The sequence below is a fragment of the Mugil cephalus genome, chromosome 16, assembly GCF_022458985.1.
Source record: "Mugil cephalus isolate CIBA_MC_2020 chromosome 16, CIBA_Mcephalus_1.1, whole genome shotgun sequence".
NCBI lineage: Eukaryota > Metazoa > Chordata > Actinopteri > Mugiliformes > Mugilidae > Mugil > Mugil cephalus.
The window spans coordinates 785315-806158 of record NC_061785.1 but is presented as its reverse complement, the minus strand read 5'-3'; the positions used below and the strand labels follow the sequence as shown (position 1 = coordinate 806158).

General features: G+C 46.2%; 1 protein-coding gene across 3 annotated transcripts in view; it reads right to left on the bottom strand.

The window, feature by feature from the left end:
* Positions 1 to 1923: 1923 nt before the first annotated feature.
* The window catches only part of grid1b (glutamate receptor, ionotropic, delta 1b), a 319180-nt gene continuing 300259 nt past the window's right edge, over positions 1924 to 20844 (bottom strand). For 2 of the 3 annotated variants that reach the window (XM_047609007.1, XM_047609009.1), the window contains exons 10-18: positions 20065 to 20187; positions 19027 to 19101; positions 18601 to 18943; positions 18111 to 18249; positions 15261 to 15456; positions 12501 to 12667; positions 9119 to 9359; positions 5808 to 5946; positions 1924 to 2389 (exon numbers count right to left, since the gene is read on the bottom strand). In XM_047609007.1, the coding sequence (XP_047464963.1) occupies positions 1950 to 2389; positions 5808 to 5946; positions 9119 to 9359; positions 12501 to 12667; positions 15261 to 15456; positions 18111 to 18249; positions 18601 to 18943; positions 19027 to 19101; positions 20065 to 20187 (1863 nt within the window). In that variant the 3' untranslated portion in view covers positions 1924 to 1949. The remainder of the gene's footprint in view (positions 2390 to 5807; positions 5947 to 9118; positions 9360 to 12500; positions 12668 to 15260; positions 15457 to 18110; positions 18250 to 18600; positions 18944 to 19026; positions 19102 to 20064; positions 20188 to 20844) is intronic. The other variant, XM_047609008.1, reaches the window with a different exon arrangement.

The window sequence follows — 20844 nt, the reverse complement described above, 5'->3', positions numbered from 1 at the left end:
TTAAAGCATGTAAAATAAAAAAATCAAAGCAGAACATCTGGGAGCGGATGGCGCCATGGTCTAGACGCTAGCGCACGAGGCTAGCCAACGTTAGCTCACCTAGATAGCATCACTTTAAAACCTCGGAACACCCCCATGTGTGGACTCATCTCTAGAAGTCAGGTTTAAATGAAAACCTTCACTCTGGTTCCTCTGCACATCAACAGGTTTGAGGAATAAACGTGAAGGTTCAGGACCAGACAGACTTAAATCCTCCAGAATAAATTAAAGACGTCTCCACAGTTTATGGTTCAACCATAAGAAGAAGAACGAAAGGTCAGAGTCTGAGGCTGCGTTCACATCATCCACTGTTTGGACTCGTTCTCTTTCAGATTTGGACCAGAATTAAGAATCAAACTGGTCTGAGGACTCAGGAGAAGAACCTGAACCACGAGGCCTGAAGATCCACATGGTTTTATAGATCATCTCCCACGTGTTTCTGAAAAGACTCAAATCTGAAATGAGTCTTTGAACCGATGAAGGCAGTTTGAGTCCTGGTCCTGGTCCTGGTCCCGGTCCTGGTCCTGGTCTCTCTCTGAGGGCAGTTGGTTTAAACAGAGGCACAGTGTGAAGTTTGATCATTGACACTGAGAAGATTCATCGTGGTCTGGACTGGAAGGAGAAGTCCATGAACATCAGTAACATTCGATGAGGAGCTCAGACACATGTCACTATGAGTCCTGGTAGAAATCTGGATAAAATACAAAGTGTTTGAGTGAAAATCTGATCTGAGATCATTTCAGGCTGAACCAGGTTTAAAAACGAATCTTGTTGTGAAGGATTCGATTCTGATTCCTAAAAGTGTTGAATCTATTAATTTAAATCTCGTCCGTCCTCTGGGTCCAAACGTTAATGACGGAAAACAGACGTAAAAACACAGTTTATTAGATGTAAACGCTCTCCTGATGTTCTTGTTCTTCTTTGCATTAAAACAAATGGAGAAACTCGTTATTATTCTGTCGTGTTACTGGTCTGGACCACTTCAGATCAAACTGAGGGAGACACCATGAACCTGTGGAACCAAGGAGGACGTTTAAAAAGTTAAAAGGAAACATTTCGTTTGGGTTTAAATCTCTCCCATCTCCTTCCTCCTGTGGTTGGAACTTAAAAACCTCCAAAGATGAATCGTGTGAAGGTTTGGACCCAGGATCTCCTGGATTCATGCGACGCAGCCTCAGACTCTTTTCCTTCGTTCTGACTCAGTTTAACGTCGACTTGAATGAGACAAATAAAAGTTTCTCATCGATTTAATACGAATGGAGCAAATAAAAGGATAAAAAGTGCTGCTGTCAGTATATAGGGCCGGTACAGAGGTGCATAACAGTGGGTGTCCAACACTAAAGAGTCCCCTAGAGCAGTGCATCATGGGTAGTCACGTTTACACATGGATGAGTTGTGGAGAGACATCGTTTCGTTTCGGCACTTAGAAAAAAAAACAATCACAATGAATTCATTGTTGAAACTGAAGTAAATTTACAAACCGTTCAAACAGTCGCAACTTGATCATCGTCTCATTAATAATAGATCCTTTTTTTTTTTAGCTCGTTTTTGTTTGTTTTTAATAACTCAACTTCCAAAAAATTGAGAATATTCAAAATACACTTTGACCTCACTTCGTTCTCTGGGTATTTACACGTATGTACAGGAGGAACCGCTCCGGGTTCTGGTTCTGGTTCCGGGGTTTGTTTTTTGTAACATCATCTTCTCTGAACAGTGAGATAAAAAACAATCTTTTTACTTTTTACATATATGTTTCTTCTCCTCCTATAATAATTATCTTCAGAGCCCCCATCCACAGACCCCCTGTCACCCCCCCTCACCCTCCCCATCCCCCACCCCCACCCAACCACCACCTCTCACCCCCCCACCCCCACCCCACCTAGCTCTAAATGGATGTACTGTGGGTGGCCTCAATGGCTTCGGGTATGGGTCCTGCGGAGACTCCCTGGTAGGACATTGGCATGGGGGTCTTGCCAGGGCTCTGCCGGAAGAGCCCCCCGTTGGGGGCCCTGTGTTTGCACTGCATGGTGCCGCTGAGGCTGGTGCTGCTGAGGGGGTGGTGGTGCGGGGGCAGCGTGGCGGTGCTGCCAGGGACCTGGGACGGGGGTAGCGTCCTGCCTAGGGTCCCCCCATGGTGAGGGAGGTGGGGAAGAGGGGGAGGCGGCGCCCCCTCCCCGGGGAGGAAGGTGGTCACAGCGAGGCCCAGGGACGGAGGGCTGCTGGGCTGCATGCTGCCGATGTCCAGCGCAGAGATCTCGATAGAGGGGCCGGGGATCTGCTTGTGGGCCAAGTCCTCGTCCAAAAGACTGTTCATACGACGATGCACCTGTTCCAGGTTCACCTCCTTGTCCTATAAGAGCAGGAGTGAGTAGGGGGGGAGGACAGAGGGGAGACAGGGGGAGGGGGAGGGACACAGAGGCTGAGATTGGCGATGGGCCGGTTTCAGGTCTCAACCTGTCACTGGGTTTCTGATGGACCGCTGCAGACACACCTCAGCTCCCGTCTACTTAACCTCATTAATTCATTCATTATTTACTGAGGAGCCCAGTGGGAACTGAGGCACAGGAACCAGTCAGGCTGTGCACCTTGAAATCAAACTTGGCCGGTTTAACGTGTGGAGGAACCAAACCCACCCTGAAGCCAGACCACCGTGGAGCTGTCAGACCCTCAGCTGTTTGCATTGTTTGGTTTTATTAAGTGTAAATTTGTTCCCGCCCTTGGAGCCGGTACACTCTGTTCACCGCGAGAACAATTTAATCAGGACGCCGGCTGACGCTGTGCATACTTGTTGAGTATTAATAGACGCTGGAGTGTTTCCCTGTTGAACTGCTTCGGTCTCTGGGTCGCAGCGAGGTGGAGGACGACAGGGACGGGAGGCGTGACTCGCATCCAAACACAAACTAACGGTGGGTTAGTGTTCCTGAACGCAGCACGGCGGCTCGGCTCCAGCTCTGATCTGGCTTCACCTCAGTCTGACTCACGTCCAGGGAGGAGGATCAGGGACCCTCACGAGGGCAAAATGAGAGGAGGTGGAGTCATTTTCAACAGAAAAGAGTCAAAATGTTGAGAAGAAAGTTCAAACACAGTGTTGAGGCAGAGTCACATGATCTGGTCGGTATAGTCTCAGAAGGTCCACTTCATTCTCTACATTATATTTAAACTTTTGTCTCAAAGTGATGAAAATAAATCTACGTCCTCTCATTTTTTTGAAGCTAAATCTAAAACATCTTCATGTAGGAAAACACGTCTGGAAAACCTCCAAGCATCTTCATCCACTTCCTAGCCTCTCAGCTAACAGTAGCACTTCCTAGCCTCCCAGCTAATAATAACTTCTCCTAGCCCCCCGGCTAATAGTAGCTCCTCCTAGCCTCCCAGCTAACAGTAGCACTTCCTAGCCTCCCGGCTAATAATAACTTCTCCTAGCCTCCCAGCTAACAGTTGCCCTTCCTAGCATCCTGGCAACTAGTTGCTCTCCCTAGTCTCTCAGCTAATAGTAGCTCCTACTAGCCTCTCCGCTGAGCTCTTCTAAGGCGCTCAGCTAACATTAGCTCTTCCTAGCCTACCAGCTAACAGTAACTCCTCCTAACCTCAAAGCCAATTAAAACGTGCCGGTTCTTGTTTCGTTGGACTGGCACCTCATTAAAATCTGTTTTCAGCTCCAAACTGGCAGCCTGCCTAAATAAATAAACGGCCGGATTAAGCCTCAGCCGGTCGTTAAAGACGGACGTGGAGAGGAGGAAAACGACGGGCGTCTGAAAGCCTCCATTAATTTAGAAAACAAACAGCTCTTTTAATGAGTGCTCCCAGCCGTTTAAATCACTCGGCCTCCTGCCTCTTTACAAACACCGCTACTGTCGAGTGGGTCGCACTCAAGTGTGATAAGAACAGTTTCTGACGGGTTCTGGTTCGTTTCGAGTTCAAATGAAACATTTAAAGGCCCCTGAACGTGGTGTTTGTAGTTAGCCACCATCACTGAGTGTGTTTTCATTGGCTGATGGTTTTATTAGAAACATGAACTCTAGATGAAACCCTCAGAGCTGGAGGACGAGGAGTAACCGTGGTAACCACTACTAATTAATCACCTGCTAATAAACAAATAAATGAATGTCAGGTTGGAGGAGAGAAGATGGAGAAGGAGATACTTCTACTCTTTTTCTACCTTCTTCTCCTCCTTCATCTCCTCCTCTTTCTCCTCCTCCTCCTCCTCCTCATCCTTCTCTCCTCCTCTTCACCAGTGCAGGTGTTTGGATGTGAACTGGTGTCTGATGACATCATCTGATCTGGTCTCCACGGAAACACGTCAACATTTATCCATGTAACCGTAATCAGCTGTTTGAAGGGATGAGTGAAGTAAATAATATGAATGTACATTTAGAACATGAGTTCAAACACACTCAGTGATGATGCTACGCGCTCTTAGCTCGGCTGGTTGCCATGCCAACACGCAGCAGCATCTTCGCTCATAAAGTCGTTGGAGAAATGAGACGTCAGACGAATCTAATGCTTTTTGTCAGTTTAGATTCAGCTCTCGAAGCCCCATCATCTCTTCTCTGATTACGCTCCTCAGCATGTAGGTCAGGAGGTCTCCTCCCTGGATCAGATAAATCTCCATTTACTCGGCTGTCATCGGCCTTGACGTGACTGATGACTCTCACACTGATCGGGGAAACGTCTCCGACAAATCTGAATAAATGTGAGATGAATAATGGGCCAAACAGCTGCAGAGACCAGTTTTACTCTCTCAGCTCTGACTCGTCCTCGTTTTAAAAGAACACGAGTCTGAGTTCTACTTCCAGAGGCAAAGGTGAACAAAAGAAACTCAGCGTTTATCTGATTTAACCTTCACTGTTTTAGCTTCAAATAATATAACCTTGACTTTAGCTTCGTTCAGACTTCACATCAACATCTGGTTTCACCTGGTCCATCTACCATAATTAATATGTGTCCTCAGCCAGAACTGGAGATCTGGTCTCAGTCTGTGTGTCAATCAGCAGCAGCGCCACCATGTGGTCAGTAGGATAATGTATCAGCTGCTGTCTCTGATGGATCTCTACCTACCACTGGACCAGAACCAGGGACACATGGTTGGAGACTTGGAGACATGATCCAGATTTAGGAACCAGGTGGAAAGATTAGGTTCAGATTAGGTTCTTGTAAAATGAAGTGGACTGACACCAGATCAGTGTTCACACCTGGATTCTAGAGACCAGATCACTCAGGATGTGAATGTGACGTCTGAACAGGCTCTTTATACATCTTGAAAAGACACTAACTATTTGTTCAATGCACCTAAACCAGACAAAGTGAGTCCACACAGTTAAAGACGAGCAACTGAAACAAACAGAAAGACACAGTCAGGACCAGGGGGTTTCTAATGAAGAGGTTAAAGATGGTTGAGCAGAAAGTACAACGTTAAGTATTGTATCGTCTGCAAAGAGCAAAACATCAGTAAATGATCTGAGCTGAAACGTTTTGTTCTGGAAATAATTCTCCCACTTTAACATCCAAAATGAAGTAACGTGAAAAGTCGACATTGGTTGTGTTGCGTCCCGTCCGATCTTTATGTTTCCACAGGTACTGACAATTTATTTCCAACAGATTTATTTCCAGAACAATGAACCAGTTCAGCTCAGCCGTAGACCAAGACAACAAACCCAGAGCCCCTCAGAGGCCGGCCGTGGAACACATGACGTGAGTTTATTACGTTTTATTATTATTATTATGTTTTGTCTTTATTTTTGATAGTTGTATAGGAGGTCTATTCTGACCTGTATCAATAGCTTCTGCTTCATCCCAGCCTCTCTCTCTGTCTGTCCAAATGTCCCTCCTCCCCTCCGATGAAGCAGTTGTAATGTCATTATATGTCAATGGACCAGAAACCCTGGCCAGTCTGTAATCCTTAGTAACCTGCACGAGATCATAGACAGTCGAGAGTAAATGGAAAGGAGTGAGAGGATAGATGGAGGTAGAGATAGAGGAGATAGAGAGAACACGTGGGCGTCCACATTGACATATAATTTAAAGCAGTGAGACGTGACACAGTGACAGCAGCAGGGTTATGGACCCAGACGCTGCTGGAGACAGATCTTATCATTAAACTATCTGCTCACACTTTAGTTTATGGATCCACATCAGAGCTTCTCCTCCTCCTCTCTGTCCCCCGTCTTCCTAGTCAATATGGACGTTGTGTGTTTGAGACGGTGGATGTTGGAGGTAGAAATGTGCTCATTAGGAGACGGACGGACTGAAAGGACAGACTGGCGGCCGCCATCAGGTCCAATCAGAGTAATCGTTTCCTTTACTGTTTCTCCCTCTTGACCTGGACTAGATCAGTTTCTAGAAGATGTTTCATTCACGTTTAAATTAATACGAAGGTTCATCAAAAAACACAAAGATGAGACAAACTCATGTGGACTGCTTGAGTTTGTAGAAGGTGTTTCCTCCAAGTGTTCAACTCTAAGTGTCTGGTTTCATCATCATCTCGTCACATGACTAGAGTCTGGACCTGGACCTGGACCTGGACCTGGAGGAACCTGTTCTGATCCTGATTCCATCCAGACTCAAGCTTCATTTGGTGCTCAGGTATCTCTAAAACATCTCTATCAGACGCATCCATATAAAAGTTTCTCTCTGAAGTTCAATGAAACACTTTTTTATTGTCGTTTCCCTGGAGATGATGCAGGGGGTCATGTGACCAGCTCATCTGAAGTCCATCTTCCTCAAAGTGACAACAACTGAAGAGAATTATGGGATATCACCAGACGAGACTCTACAGGAGCTACAACACCTTTCAGTGGAAACATGGAGAAAGAGAACCTGGACTGTGTTGTAATGTGATATAATTCACCGGGGAAATAAACTGGTATCTGAGGCTCCAGTTTGCTCCCGGTCCAGGCGAGTATCAGGTCATTAGTCGAGTTTCAGATGTTCCTGATAAAAACTAAACTCTCCACCAGACATTTAGAGCTGAAACACAACCAGTCCACAGTTTGTGTCATCTCTGTGTCGACCTGTAGGACCGAGAACCTTCACATGTTTTAAACACATTTAAAACTAAATGCGTCTGTGACCTTGTTTGTTCCACTCGTGATCAGATCTGATTGTAAATGAACTCCTACATATTTTATTTTTTTCAACGCACTGGATCATTATCTTTCAGAATAATGAACTCCTGTGTTTGTTGTGCTTTGAATCTCAAGGACATGACACAAAGACTGGACTGAAGGCTAACGTTCACCGAGAGAAAAACACGAGTTCATCTGTGGTTTCTTTTCTTTTTCTAAGCGTGTTTTATTTAAATGTTTCTGTTATTTATGTGTGTGATGAGTCAAACTTTCATCATAATGACAATAAAGACTCTAGATGGGAGTTATTTTAGGTTCTAACTTTAACCCCTGGAGTGTTTTGACTTGTGAAAAATGAAAAATCTACTTCAAATGAATCTGTCTTGTCATTAATTATTCTCTCAATGACCATTAGTCAGAGAAAGATGCACAAAACCCATTTCTTATGTATTTTATTGTGAATAACGTTGCGGCTGTGGACGGCGCGTTGAAGCCTGCAGCCGCTCGTTGTTTCTATCTTGTTCTATCTGCGGCAGGAACCATTTATTAAAGCCGATTACAGATTTAATTACAATCTCTGTTTTTATAAATTCTCGCTAGTTGAAAAACTTGATCCTAATCAGATCTGATAAGTGGATTAGTGACGACTAAAGCTAAAATGAAATCAGATCCCGTCTGCGTGCGTGCAGATAGAGGCGCTGTTATTTTTTAATTAACGCTGATTGAAAGTGATTGAAAGCTGCACATGGGAGTGAATGTTTGAGTCATTTAGCACATCGCTAACCTCCCTCCAATAACCCTCCGAGGCCCGTTTCACTAAAACAAGCTCTAAAAGCCACTTTGCACTTCCTGCTCAGACGCAGGGAAGGAACATTTAGCAGCTAAAGAGTCAGACGCTGGTCTCCGCTGGGGGGTGTGTTGGGGTGTGTGTGTGTGGGGGGGGGCTTTTTTTGGGCCAAAATTTCCACGGCTTAAAGACACAGATTCTCAGAGCTGATGTTTCTGAAGCTGCTGCAGAACGTTTTAAAATGATTTGTTGTGCGTCCGCCCTTAAGGAGCCTCTTACGAGTCCAATCTGAGAATGTGGTGATGGAACACGACTTGAGCGTAAGTGTTTTTGTGTGCGCTCCATAATGTGGCGTTAACTCACTGTAATATGATCCGATAATTGTCTGCTAAACACATATCAGTTATCAGATGGCTGTGCATGAATATTGATGAGGATTCTTTACCTCTTTACAGGCTGAGAGTGTGTAACTATTAGCTGGTGTGGTTTGTGTTCAGCAGGTACTTTGTCAGAGGTGGGGGGGGTCTGGACTGCGGCAGCGTTATTGTTGGAGCTGCAGCTCAACGTTTGCTTTAATGCGATAAACGAGTTTAACGGTGGAGTGAAAAATGTCCAGAAGTGTTGAAAAGTGTGCGTGGACTGTGTTATCCGTCCTGCCTCACTGATTGCTCTCTGCTGCTAATTATAATCTCTTCTCTGAACCCTTGGGTGCAGGAAATTACCAGAGCCTCGCTGTACAAAATGAGTTTAGAACAATAATTCAATACGGTTCTGGAGCTGACGCTGCAGGAGCCGGTCTTTAAAGTCGGGGTTCGTTGGGGAAACATGCGGGACGTGCCAGAGAGCATGCTGGGTAAAAAGCTGGACGCGGTGTGTGTGTTAGGGGTGGACAGACGCTGTGGTTTTATGAGGTGTTAGTAGAGGTGTGCAGCGGGCTTCACATGAACTCTGGTGTCTGGACGTTTAGGAACGAGGCGGGTGGGGAAAAGAAAGAAAATGGAAATAATAAGATTATAATAAAAAGAGACCAAATTTGATTTCAATCAGTGTCCTGGGCTCCCTGCTCCCCCCCACACCTCCCACGCTGCCTCCCTAACCCTCTCCTCTACAGCTGGGTGTACTGGAGCTCCACTAAGTCGGGGCTCGCGTCTGCGGCTGGATCCTTAAAGTAGAGTGTGGCAGTGTCCTCCCCCCGCTGGCCCGTCCGCCGGGCCCTGTGCTCGGTCACCTCTTTGGGCTGCTCCGGGCGGCACCGGTTGCCGTTCCACCAGGCCTCCAGGCCGGCCACCAGGCAGGCCAGCAGCAGGCCGGCGGCCAGGATGCAGAAGATGCCGGCGAAGCTGTGCAGCTTGAGGGAGCGGCCGTCGGGGTGAGCGCTGGCGTGGCTGCTCAGGTCACAGCGGCCGGTGCGAGGCCACCACTTCTGCTTCATGATGTCCAGGTCGCCCTTCTCCTGCAGCTCCAAGATCCTGGAGGACGGAGGAGACAAAGACCTGAGTCTCAAAGCTAAAACCTGAACCTCTCTCCAGGATGCTCCTTAACTTCTTCCAGACAAGATTAAGATCTTCAGGTATCTGGGACCTGAGAAGCATAAAACATAAGCGTCAACTTTGAACAGGAAGTAGGTTTGAAAAAAACGTGAACCAGAACATAAAACTGTTTATTTTAACGCAAAAGCAGAATTGGAAACAATGAAATCCCAACGTCCTCAAACAAGTACCTGAGAATGTGTCAAATTTGGAGGGAAGGAAGGAAGGAAGGAAGGAAGTAAGGAAGGAAAGGGAGGAAGGGAAAGAAGGAAGGAAGGAAGGAAAGAAGGAAGGAAGGAAGGAAGGAAGGAAGGAAGGAAGGAAGGAAGGGACGAAGGGAAAGAAAGAAGGAAGGAAGGAAGGGAGGGAGGAAGGAAGGTGAGATGAAACCCTGATGCAGATCATCTAGAGTCAGACTCTTATATTTTTCAGATGGTGATGTGTTCGATCTCTTCATGAATCCTCCATCATTCAGAAATAACGGCGCCGCGTCGTCGTCGTCTCGGAGCCTCTTGTGACTTTTTAAGGGTTTTATTCTGGGACGGTGAACGTGGCTGATGATTGGTGGGATAATGACGGGCGCATTGATCCGTATTTTTTAAAAATCAAGAGCAGGAGGAACCGAGCTTCACATCATTTAATAGAGAAAAATCACTTTCATCTGGACTCGGTGATAATGACAGTAGAAGACTTCACTAAGGATCCCCCCCCCCCCCGCTCCACCCTCCCCATGTACAGGACTCCTTAACAATGAAATATAGTGTGATGAAGACAGGAAGGAAGGAAGGAAGGAAGGAAGGAAGGAAGGGAGGAGGGAAGGAAGGGAGGAGGGAGGGAAGGAAGGAAGGGAGGAAGGAAGGTGTATTCTCATAGTAACAGGCACCGTAGCTGAGTAGGAGACTAGAAGCTGAACTCTGGTTCCTCAGATGATGATGCTTCTCTACCAGCATCATCATCATCATCATCTGACTTGATCTTCATCAAACTTCATTTCCTGCAGAGTCGTGTCTCATCGTGTCTCGTCGTATCTCGTTGTGTCTCATCGTGTCTCCGTCTCTAATGAAGTCAGGCCTCTGAAGAACTCGTCTTGTCTCATCGTGTCCCGTTGTGTCTCGTCGTGTCTCACTGTGTCTCATTGTATCTAGTCTTGTCTCATCGTGTCTCGTTGTGTCTCATTGTGTCTCATCGTGTCTCGTCGTATCTCGTTGTGTCTCATCGTGTCTCGTTGTGTCTCCGTCTCTAATGAAGTCAGGCCTCTGAAGAACTCGTCTTGTCTCATCGTGTCCCGTTGTGTCTCGTCGTGTCTCATTGTATCTAGTCTTGTCTCATCGTGTCCCGTTGTGTCTACTCGTGTCTCATCATGTCTCCTTGTGTCTCATCGTGTCCCGTTGTGTCTCCTTGTCTCTCTGTCTCTAATGAAGTCAGGCCTCTGAAGAACTCGTCTTGTCTCATCGTGTCCCGTCGTGTCCCGTCGTGTCCCGTCGTGTCCCGTCGTGTCTCACTGTGTCTCATTGTATCTAGTCATGTCTCATCGTGTCCCGTTGTGTCTACTCGTGTCTCCTTGTGTCTCATCGTGTCCTGTTGTGTCTCCTTGTGTCTCTCTGTCGTGTCTCTGTCTCTAATGAAGTCAGGCCTCTGAAGAACTCGTCTTGTCTCAGCTACAGAAACATCTGAGCCCAGTTTATATTTAATCTGCTCAGTGTGAACACGGTGAAGGTCAGTCCACCCCCACATGAAGGAGGAGAAGAACGAGGACAAAGACAGGATGAAGAGGTGAGAGGAGGAGAATGAGAAGGAGGAGGAGGAGAAGGAGGAGGAGGTGCAGTATCTCCTCCTCCATGTGATTTTAAGGAGAACCTTTAGAACCAACTCACAGACAGAAGATGAACTGACTCCATGATGTTCTATGGTGATTTAATGTGGAACCTTCCTGTCTCTGTCTCTCTGTCTGTGTCTGTCTGTCTCTGTCTATGTCCTCTTGTCTCTGTCTCTCTCTGTCCTCTTGTCTCTGTCCTCTTGTCTCTGTCTCTCTGTCTCTCTGTCCTCTTGTCTCTGTCTCTCTGTCCTCTTGTCTCTGTCTCTCTGTCCTCTTGTCTCTGAGCCGATCGATATGAGACGGATGAGAAAGTTTCTGTTGATTCATGATGTAATAATGTGGAGATTTATTAAATGATTCTCACTGGGATCAATTTGTGTTTGGAGCTTTGTCTTTTTAAGTTTCCTTAAAGCTCAGTACTTAGACCTGATCCAGCGTCAGGGACCAGGTCTCTGAACACCAGCTGCTTTCATGTCAGATTAACTGACCTCAACGCACGACTTAACCAGAGAAACTCTCCTTAAACACCTCCCACTTCTCCCACTTCTCCCACTTCTCCCACTTCTCCCACTTCTCCCAGCCTCAGCGTGTTTCAGCAAACATGTCCCCTGAACATCTGGTCCTGCCCGGTCTCACCTGGTCCCACCTGGTCCCATCTGGTCCTGCCCGGTCCCACCTGGTCTCACCTGGTCTCACCTGGTCTCACCTGTCCATCTCTAAGTCCGTGTGTTGACCCTGATGTTAATTAATTAAAGCACCTGAGACCTGATCTCAACACGTCTAGAAGACGACAAGAATTAACATGTTTTTATGTTGTTTTTATCCGGGAACCTCGTAAATTGTGGCGACTAGTCAAGTTTGAAACGTTTCCCTGAATCATGAAGAAAGTCTAAAGTCAAAACGGGGCCATAGACTCAGTGTTAAACCAGATTTTTCAGTGTTTGTCCTCAGAAGGAAACTATGACCGTGACCAAACTGTAGCTGGAATCCAAACGTAATTTCAGGAAAAAACGCTCCACACACCAATGGCAGCTTTTTCCCATCGACTGAAGAACCTCTTAGAAAAGTCACAGCACCTTGTGTCACTGGTTGAACCGTGACCTCGGTGTTATTAGCATCGCGCTCTGACCAGCTGAGCTGACCGGTCACATGATGACTCAGGACTCATCCTGTACAGACCCTAAACTAAAACCCTAAACCTGCCGGCAGACATTCAGAGCTGAGTCCTGGAGCAGACGACGGGACACCGCCTCACGGTGACTTACTTCTGGGAGAAGAGGTCTCTGTAGGGGCTGCCGTGCTGCATGGCGATGCCGTAGCCTTTGCTGCTCATGCTGTTTCCAGACACGGTGATGGTGCAGTCGTCGTCGGTCAGGGCGGCGTACTCCAACACCGCCATGTCCCACAGGAAGGCGTAGGCGCTCTTCTTCGCCTGCAGGGAGACACAGATCTCTGCTTCAACCTTCACCACAGTCTCACCTGGACTTTGCTGCTAAACCTGTATTTTTAAATAAATACGCTTGGATTCCAGGTTTGAGTTCAGAGTGAGGAGGTGACGGTGACGTATTTAGAAGCAGGAGGAGGTGGAGGTGGAGTGGATGTGTGGGTGTTTTCACTGTGTCAGCAGCTTCTGCCTCCACCACTTCAACCTGCAGCTGTTAGCTGTTAGCTGTTAGCATGCCTCTCTCCTTCCTTCGCAGCAACAGCTCGGCCTTCAGACGCTGGAACAGCCTCACCTGCTACATGTTAGCTGTTAGCTAACATCCCACCATTTACATAAAAATCAACTGAACGTGAAGTTTCCCCTGGAGCCTGGAGCCTATGACTGATAATGGGTCGAGACCATTCTCTGTTAGCTTCTCTCCAGCATTTCAGATGATGCTAAGCTAAGCTAGGTGGTGATGAGAGATGAGTTATTTCCTGTCACCAGGCTCCAGACATTCACACACATTAAACTTATCACCTGACTTCCCTCCAGAACCACTGACTTCCTGGTTCCTGCTCCTCCTCCTCATTTCTGAACTACTTCAGTGTAAATCTGCTCCTAATAACATCCATCATCCATTTTTAGAAGCTGACGGTCAACATCTCAATAACGGAACAATTAAACTGGTAGTTACTGGTGTTTGATAATGTACCTGGTTCCATCCTTTCAGTGCATTGAGTTAGCCGTCACCATGAGCATCATCTGTGATTATTAAAAACACAAACAGCAGGCGAACACTGGAAGACCCGGCTCTGTTTACTCATTACTTTAACAGCTACAGCAGTTGCACCATAAACCAATTAGAGAGGCAGGAGCTGAGGACATTATTGCACTCGTAGATCTCCCGAAAAGCCGATGACAAATTAGAGTCGGAGACAAATCGTCCCTGAGCGGATCCATTATTCAGCCGTTTACATGATAAACATCCAGATCCTCCGATGGGTTCTCAACACACGCCTGAACAAACTGCTTTAGTTTCTTAGTTTTAGCTGAATCTCACCCCCCCCACATAAAGTCTCCTCCTGATCAGCAGATTGATCAGAAACAGATTCAGGATCTAAACTCATCTACGACCAGAACAGAACAGAACGAGAACAAGGAGCTCTATGATCTATGATCTAAGATCTATGACGACGATCTAATGATCGGGATCCGAACTCATGATGAGAACTGGGAACAGCTGTAACCATGGTAACCGCGCACAAAGATGGAGAAATAGAAAGAAAACTCTCAGAATTCAACGTAAACCCGACTCCAGCCTGTGTGGAGGGTTTGTGACAGCGTGTCCCTGACGCTGACGCAGTAACCTGCTGTAGCCGTGACCTGTAGCTGTGACCTGTGATCGTGCTGTAGCTGTGACCTGTGCGTCTCATGGTGCTGTAGCTGTGACCTGTAGCTGTGACCTGTAGCTGTGACCTGTAGCTGTGACCTGTAGCTGTGACCTGTAGCTGTGACCTGTAGCTGTGACCTGTAGCTGTGACCTGTAGCTGTGACCTGTGTGTCTCATGGTGCTGAAGCTGTGACCTGTGATCGTGCTGTAGCCGTGACCTGTGATCGTGCTGTAGCCGTGACCTGTGATTGTGCTGTAGCCGTGACCTGTGATCGTGCTGTAGCCGTGACCTGTGATTGTGCTGTAGCCGTGACCTGTGATCGTGCTGTAGCTGTGACCTGTGCGTCTCATGGTGCTGTAGCCGTGACCTGTGATTGTGCTGTAGCCGTGACCTGTGATCGTGCTGTAGCCGTGACCTGTGATTGTGCTGTAGCTGTGACCTGTGTGTCTCATGGTGCTGAAGCTGTGACCTGTGATTGTGCTGTAGCCGTGACCTGTGATCGTGCTGTAGCCGTGACCTGTGATCGTGCTGTAGCTGTGACCTGTGCGTCTCATGGTGCTGAAGCTGTGACCTGTGATCGTGCTGAAGCTGTGACCTGTGCGTCTCATGGTGCTGTAGCTGTGACCTGTAGCTGTGACCTGTAGCTGTGACCTGTGTGTCTCATGGTGCTGAAGCTGTGACCTGTGATCGTGCTGTAGCCGTGACCTGTGATCGTGCTGTAGCCGTGACCTGTGATTGTGCTGTAGCCGTGACCTGTGATCGTGCTGTAGCCGTGACCTGTGATTGTGCTGTAGCCGTGACCTGTGATCGTGCTGTAGCTGTGACCTGTGATTGTGCTGTAGCCGTGACCTGTGATCGTGCTGTAGCTGTGACCTGTGTGTCTCATGGTGCTGAAGCTGTGACCTGTGATCGTGCTGTAGCTGTGACCTGTGTGTCTCATGGTGCTGAAGCTGTGACCTGTGATCGTGCTGTAGCTGTGACCTGTGATCGTGCTGTAGCTGTGACCTGTGTGTCTCATGGTGCTGAAGCTGTGACCTGTGATCGTGCTGTAGCCGTGACCTGTGATCGTGCTGTAGCTGTGACCTGTGCGTCTCATGGTGCTGAAGCTGTGACCTGTGATCGTGCTGAAGCTGTGACCTGTGATCGTGCTGAAGCTGTGACCTGTGCGTCTCATGGTGCTGAAGCTGGGCCGACCTCCAGGCGCCTACCTTGCGTATTCCCTCCGACGGGCTGGACACGGAGTAGTCCATGCCGTTGTTCCTGCTGACCGTCCTCCACAGCTCCGCGTAGGTGCTGTCCTGCTCCAGAGGGTTGGTGCCTTTGTTCCTGAAGTAGTCGTAGACCGCAGAGTCCCGCACGGTGCCGTAGTCCACGTCCATCTGCCGGGCCAAGTCCTGGAAAGACCTGCAGGACGCAAACACAGCAACAGACGAGAGCCTCACATCTGAACTCATCCTGCACCATCAGCTGAGTGGAAACACACACATGTGACATATCGTTAGCTATCAGGCTAACGACATGAATGTTTCATTAAACCACTTCATTATTTTCTACCTTTTAACATTTTTTATTAGATGTATAATGTGTGTTTATTTATTTATATCGTTCCTTCTGTCTGTTCATGGGTTTGCTGAATTACATTAAATATTCCTGGTCTCTTCAATTATGTCTTATTCTCCTGAATAAAATAATGGTAACAGTAATAACAGTAAATAAATAAAATAATAAATAAATAAATAATAGTAGAACAACAACAACATAATAAAAATACTATATAATAATAATAATAACAATAATAATAATACTAAAAGCACACAGAAAATGATAAATAACATAACGAAATCAATATGATGATGATAATAATAATAATAATAATAATAATAATAATAGTTATATTTATTTAATGTAATTTGACTGATCTTACATGGCTGGTAAATATTCTAGATGTACCGGTGACGTGAACACCCGAACACCTGAACACCTGAACACCTGAACACCTGAACACCTAAACACCTGAACACCTGAACACCTGAACACCTGAACACCTAAACACCTGAACACCCGAACACCCGAACACCTGAACACCTAAACACCTGAACACCTGAACACCTGAACACCTGAACACCTAAACACCTAAACACCTAAACACCTGAACACCTGAACACCTGAACACCTGAACACCTAAACACCTGAACACCCGAACACCCGAACACCTGAACACCTAAACACCTGAACACCTGAACACCTGAACACAAACCTTCCGCTGCGTCTTGATCGTTTTCTCTTTTCTTCATAAAAGGCCTGTGAAGCCTCCAGAGGAAGCAGCTATTTCAGGCTCTTTCCTCTCAGAACCAGACACGTCTCAGTGTTTCTGCCTCTGTTTTCAGGTCAGCTGTTATTTGTGACCACTTCAGATCAAATAACACGACTCCAGGCGATCGAAGTGAAGAAGAGGAAACACTTGAGTGTGAACAGTTTGAAGTAAACGGTCAAATCAAGTGTCTGCTCGTCCTAAATGACTCGAGTACAGTCGTCCCTCCAGCTGGAAACACAGCGACATGGTTCACGTTTAACTTCAGCCCCGAGTTCGAAGGTTAAAGGAAAGATTGATGTATTCAGTGATGCATCAAACGATTTCTGCTCCACGTCTGGTTCTCTTTTAAAATGACTGTAAATGACCTGCATGTTTTATTTCAGTTTTCCTAGTTACAGTTTTTACAGCTACAAACATACATTTCACTGTGCATGTAACAAACATTCTTATCTCCTCTTATCTCAGCCTCCTTCTCCTCCTTTTATCTTTTAATATTATTAGTTTATTGAATTGGGAAAATGCACATTAATCAACATTGATGCGTTAGTCATCAGTGTAAATGTGCTGGACTTAGCACAGATGCTAATTTTTAGCCGCTAAAACAACAGACAATGACAAGACCAGACACAGACAATGTCGACACAAACCTAAATCTCCTTCTTCTTCCTCTTTTCAGAGCTGACTCTTCACACTCTGACCATGAACAGTTTAACATACGTGTGTTTGTGTGTGTGTCTGTGTGTGTCTGTGTGTGTTTAACCACTGAAGGCTTTTCCTGCTCCGCTCACAGAGTCATGAGTAGTGAGATAACGAAATGCAGAGGAGGTGGTTTTGCCGCTGGTTAACAGGAGGGTTAAATGTTGGAGGCAGAACATTTTCAGATGCATTAAACACTTGAACTCAGCAGCTGTGTCACTTCTTTATGGAGAAATATTCAAGCCCTGAGCATTTTCTGCAAAAACAGAACAAGCTCTGAACGTATCTGTGTTCCCTTCTCATGATCATTTCACGTATTTATCAGGAAACATCATCATCCACATTGGTTTTCACTTTCTAATTAGAAACTACTGATACAGCTGCAGCTCATTTATCTTCAGTGATCAGTAGAAATTTATTTCGCCTCCTCCAGGAGGTGGATTCTCTTGATAAACCTCCTGTTCGTCCTCAGCTGTTCGTCCTGAGTCTCTGAAAGATTCAATTTAACCGAGCTGCTGTTTGATTGCATCATGTCCAGGTCTGTTAGCATCATATTTTCTTGGCTCTTATTTACTCTTCTTTTTTTGTTTTTGTAAGAAAAAGAGACATTTAGTTTTTGTAAATTGTCTTTGATGCATCAGTGAAGTTCAGTCTGGCCTCACAGTTAATCAGCTGGTAAGCCCTTCCTAGTTTCCTAGCCTCCCAGCTAACAGTAGCTCTTCCTAGCCTCCCAGCTAACAATAGCTCTTCCTAGCGTCCCAGCTAACAGTAGCTCTTCCTAGCCTCCCAGCTAACAGTAGCTCTTCCCAGCCTCCCAGCTAACAGTAGCTATTCCTAGCCTCTCAGCTAACAGTAGCCCTTCCTAGTTTCCTAGCCTCCCAGCTAACAGTAGCTCTTCCTAGCCTTGTAGCTAACAGTAGCTCTTCCTAGCCTCCCAGCTAACAGTAGCTCTTCCTAGCCTTGTAGCCAACAGTAGCTCTTCCTAGCCTCCCAGCTAACAGTAGCTCTTCCTAGCCAGATCTAGATAATAGTGTTAGCATGAACTCACCTGATGGCGTGGTCCATGCGTGACACAGTGAGGTAGGCGGCCAGGTTGGCGGTGTACGACGAACACACGATGAGCGTGAAGAGCCACCAGCTGCCCATGACAATCCTCAGAGCCACCGAGCCCACCACTCCGTCCCCACCTGCACAGGTACGACACACATGTTGCATCATCCAGGTGTTTCATCCTGGTCTTGTATGTGATGTCATGGCTTATATATCCAGAAGTGTTAAGCATTTGAGTTTTAATTTTATGTGTGAGGACAACATTACTTTTTTCATTGTGTCTTTATGTTTAGCCGCCCGTTAGCTTGCTAGCTGGTAGCTTATAGATGCCGTGGGCCAGATTAGACCCTCTGGACCCTCTGCACCCACATGTATATATTATATGTAACATTCACTCATAGTCCAGACTAAGGGCAAAATATCAGGAACATTTTCTAGCTGATCCAAACGCTGAGACATCCGGACTCTTTGGGTTTCTCTCGTCTCACCTTGCTGGACAAAAGCTCCATAAACGATCCAGATGGCGCTGTGCAGGGACCCCGACCCCACGGCGTTGGGACCCGGCGGGGCGTTGGGTCCTGAGGAGGAGGAGGTGCGTAGGGCCTGCAGCCTGTTGAGCAGGAAGATGAGCACGCCCACCACGGGGATGGCGGCGGCGATGCAGGCCCAGACGGCCAGGTCAAAGGGCGCGAACAGGGAGAAGATGTTGATCTTCTCCTCTGGCTTCCTCAGCAGGATGCCCACGCTGTAGTCCAGGTAACGCTTGCTGAAGTCCACCACGTTCTCCCTCTCCGGTGTGATGGTGATGGCCGACACCGCCAGGTCGGCTCTCTGAGGGAGGGACAGGGACGGAGACTGAGGAAGAGACCTGGGAGACACCACAGAGGTTTATCGGTATCAGTGTCCAGTCTTACCTTGTTGATGAGGTCTCCGATCATACCGTTCCACGAGCCGTTCGGAAGCTGAGATCCATATTTACTGTCGGCCACCTGAGATGAGACAAAAGTTCAACTTAAGGCAAAGTGTGAAAATTACACAGAAGACTGGAATTTATCAGTGACACTAACTTCTATTCATAATTTATCCACAGTTTCAGTCAGAAAACAGCAGTGAAGGATAGTTCATTGAATGAAAACATTCTCCTAATGTACGCGTTTGGACTAAAACATGTGAAAAAAAACTGTAGTTGTTGTTATTTATTTTATTGTACATAGTTTTCATGTGGAAATATTGACCATATGACAACCAACCAACCTGTCCCATACCTCTGATATACCACACTACGTATGCTACATGCTCTTACTGCTGACTGAACTCCTGGTTGATGATAAACTGGATTTAGTTTCTCTGTACCTCTACATGTGGAATGACAAGAAAGTGGAATCTAATCTAATCTAAACTAATAGTAAAAAATAAATGTAGCAGCTTTAAAACTGAAGTTTTGATTGGCATTAAAGGGAACCAACCAGGCAGCTTCCTCTGGTTCAGAGCAGCCAATCAGACGAGACTTCTGGATTGTAAGAAGATTTCAGGACTTTAATTGTCGCTGCACACAACTAACTTTTGTCTGGCAGCCTTCTCTAGTAACAGTTTGATGTCAGGTATCATTCAAACTGCTGAGAGATTAATAAGATGGAACTTGAATGTACTTTGCTATTTATTGAATGCAAACTGCCATAGATGTATGCTAATTGCATTAGCATGTAGTTTGTGAGCCACTAAGCGTATGCTGCTGTGATGCAGTAAAAATTAATAATTGTATTGCAGAATTGTAGAATTGTGTTGCAAGATCAGTTTAATAAAACATTTAGTGTGCAGCTCTGAAAAGTTCTAAATTGAGGCCAGTTCCTCCTCGGTTCCTCTGCTCCAGCTGAGTGATTAACCTGATCTCTGTTAATGTTACGCATCCACCAGATATTTAATCTGAACCGGGGAGATTCTGCCCGTCCCACCTGGTAGATCTCGTATTTGAAGCCCAGGATCTTGGCCAGAGCATCGAGGACGTCGATGGAGAAGCCTTTGTATCTCTTTGGCTGCCCGAGGATGTTCTCTGCCACCATGACGAAAGGATCCTCCTGCAGAGAGAGAGACGTGTTAACAGGATAAAAACTCTGAAGAAAACAAAGTGTTTTTTTTATGTGAGTTCAAGAATCTGCAGCTTCAAGCAAACACACTGAAACAAAGACAAACTTAGACAACAAGAGGAGTTTTATTTTTATGCTCAAAAATGTTTATTTCTGTATTTATACAGAACATTAGCTAGTAGTTCTAGGCTAACATTAGGCTAACATTAGCTGGCTAAGACTAACTGTAGGCTAGGCTAACATTAGCTAGTTAAGGCTAACTGTAGGCTAACATTAGCTGGTTTAGACTAACTTTGTGCTCACATTAGCTGGTTAAGGCTAACTGTAGGCTAATATTAGCTGGTTAAGGGTAACTGTAGGCTAATATTAGCTAGTTAAGGCTAACTGTAGGCTAGCATTAGCTGGTTAAGGCTAACTGTAGGCCAGTGATTCCCAGGATATCTGTGTGGTGCTGATAGAGGCTAACATTAGCTGGTTAAGCCTAACTTTAGGCTAACATTAGCTAATTAAGGCTAAATGTAGGCTAATATTAGCTGGTTAAGGCTAACTGTAGGCTAACATTAGCTGGTTAAGGCTGACTGTAGGCTAATATTAGCTGGTTAAGGCTAACTTTAGGCTAGCATTAGTTGGTTAAGGCTAACTGTAGGC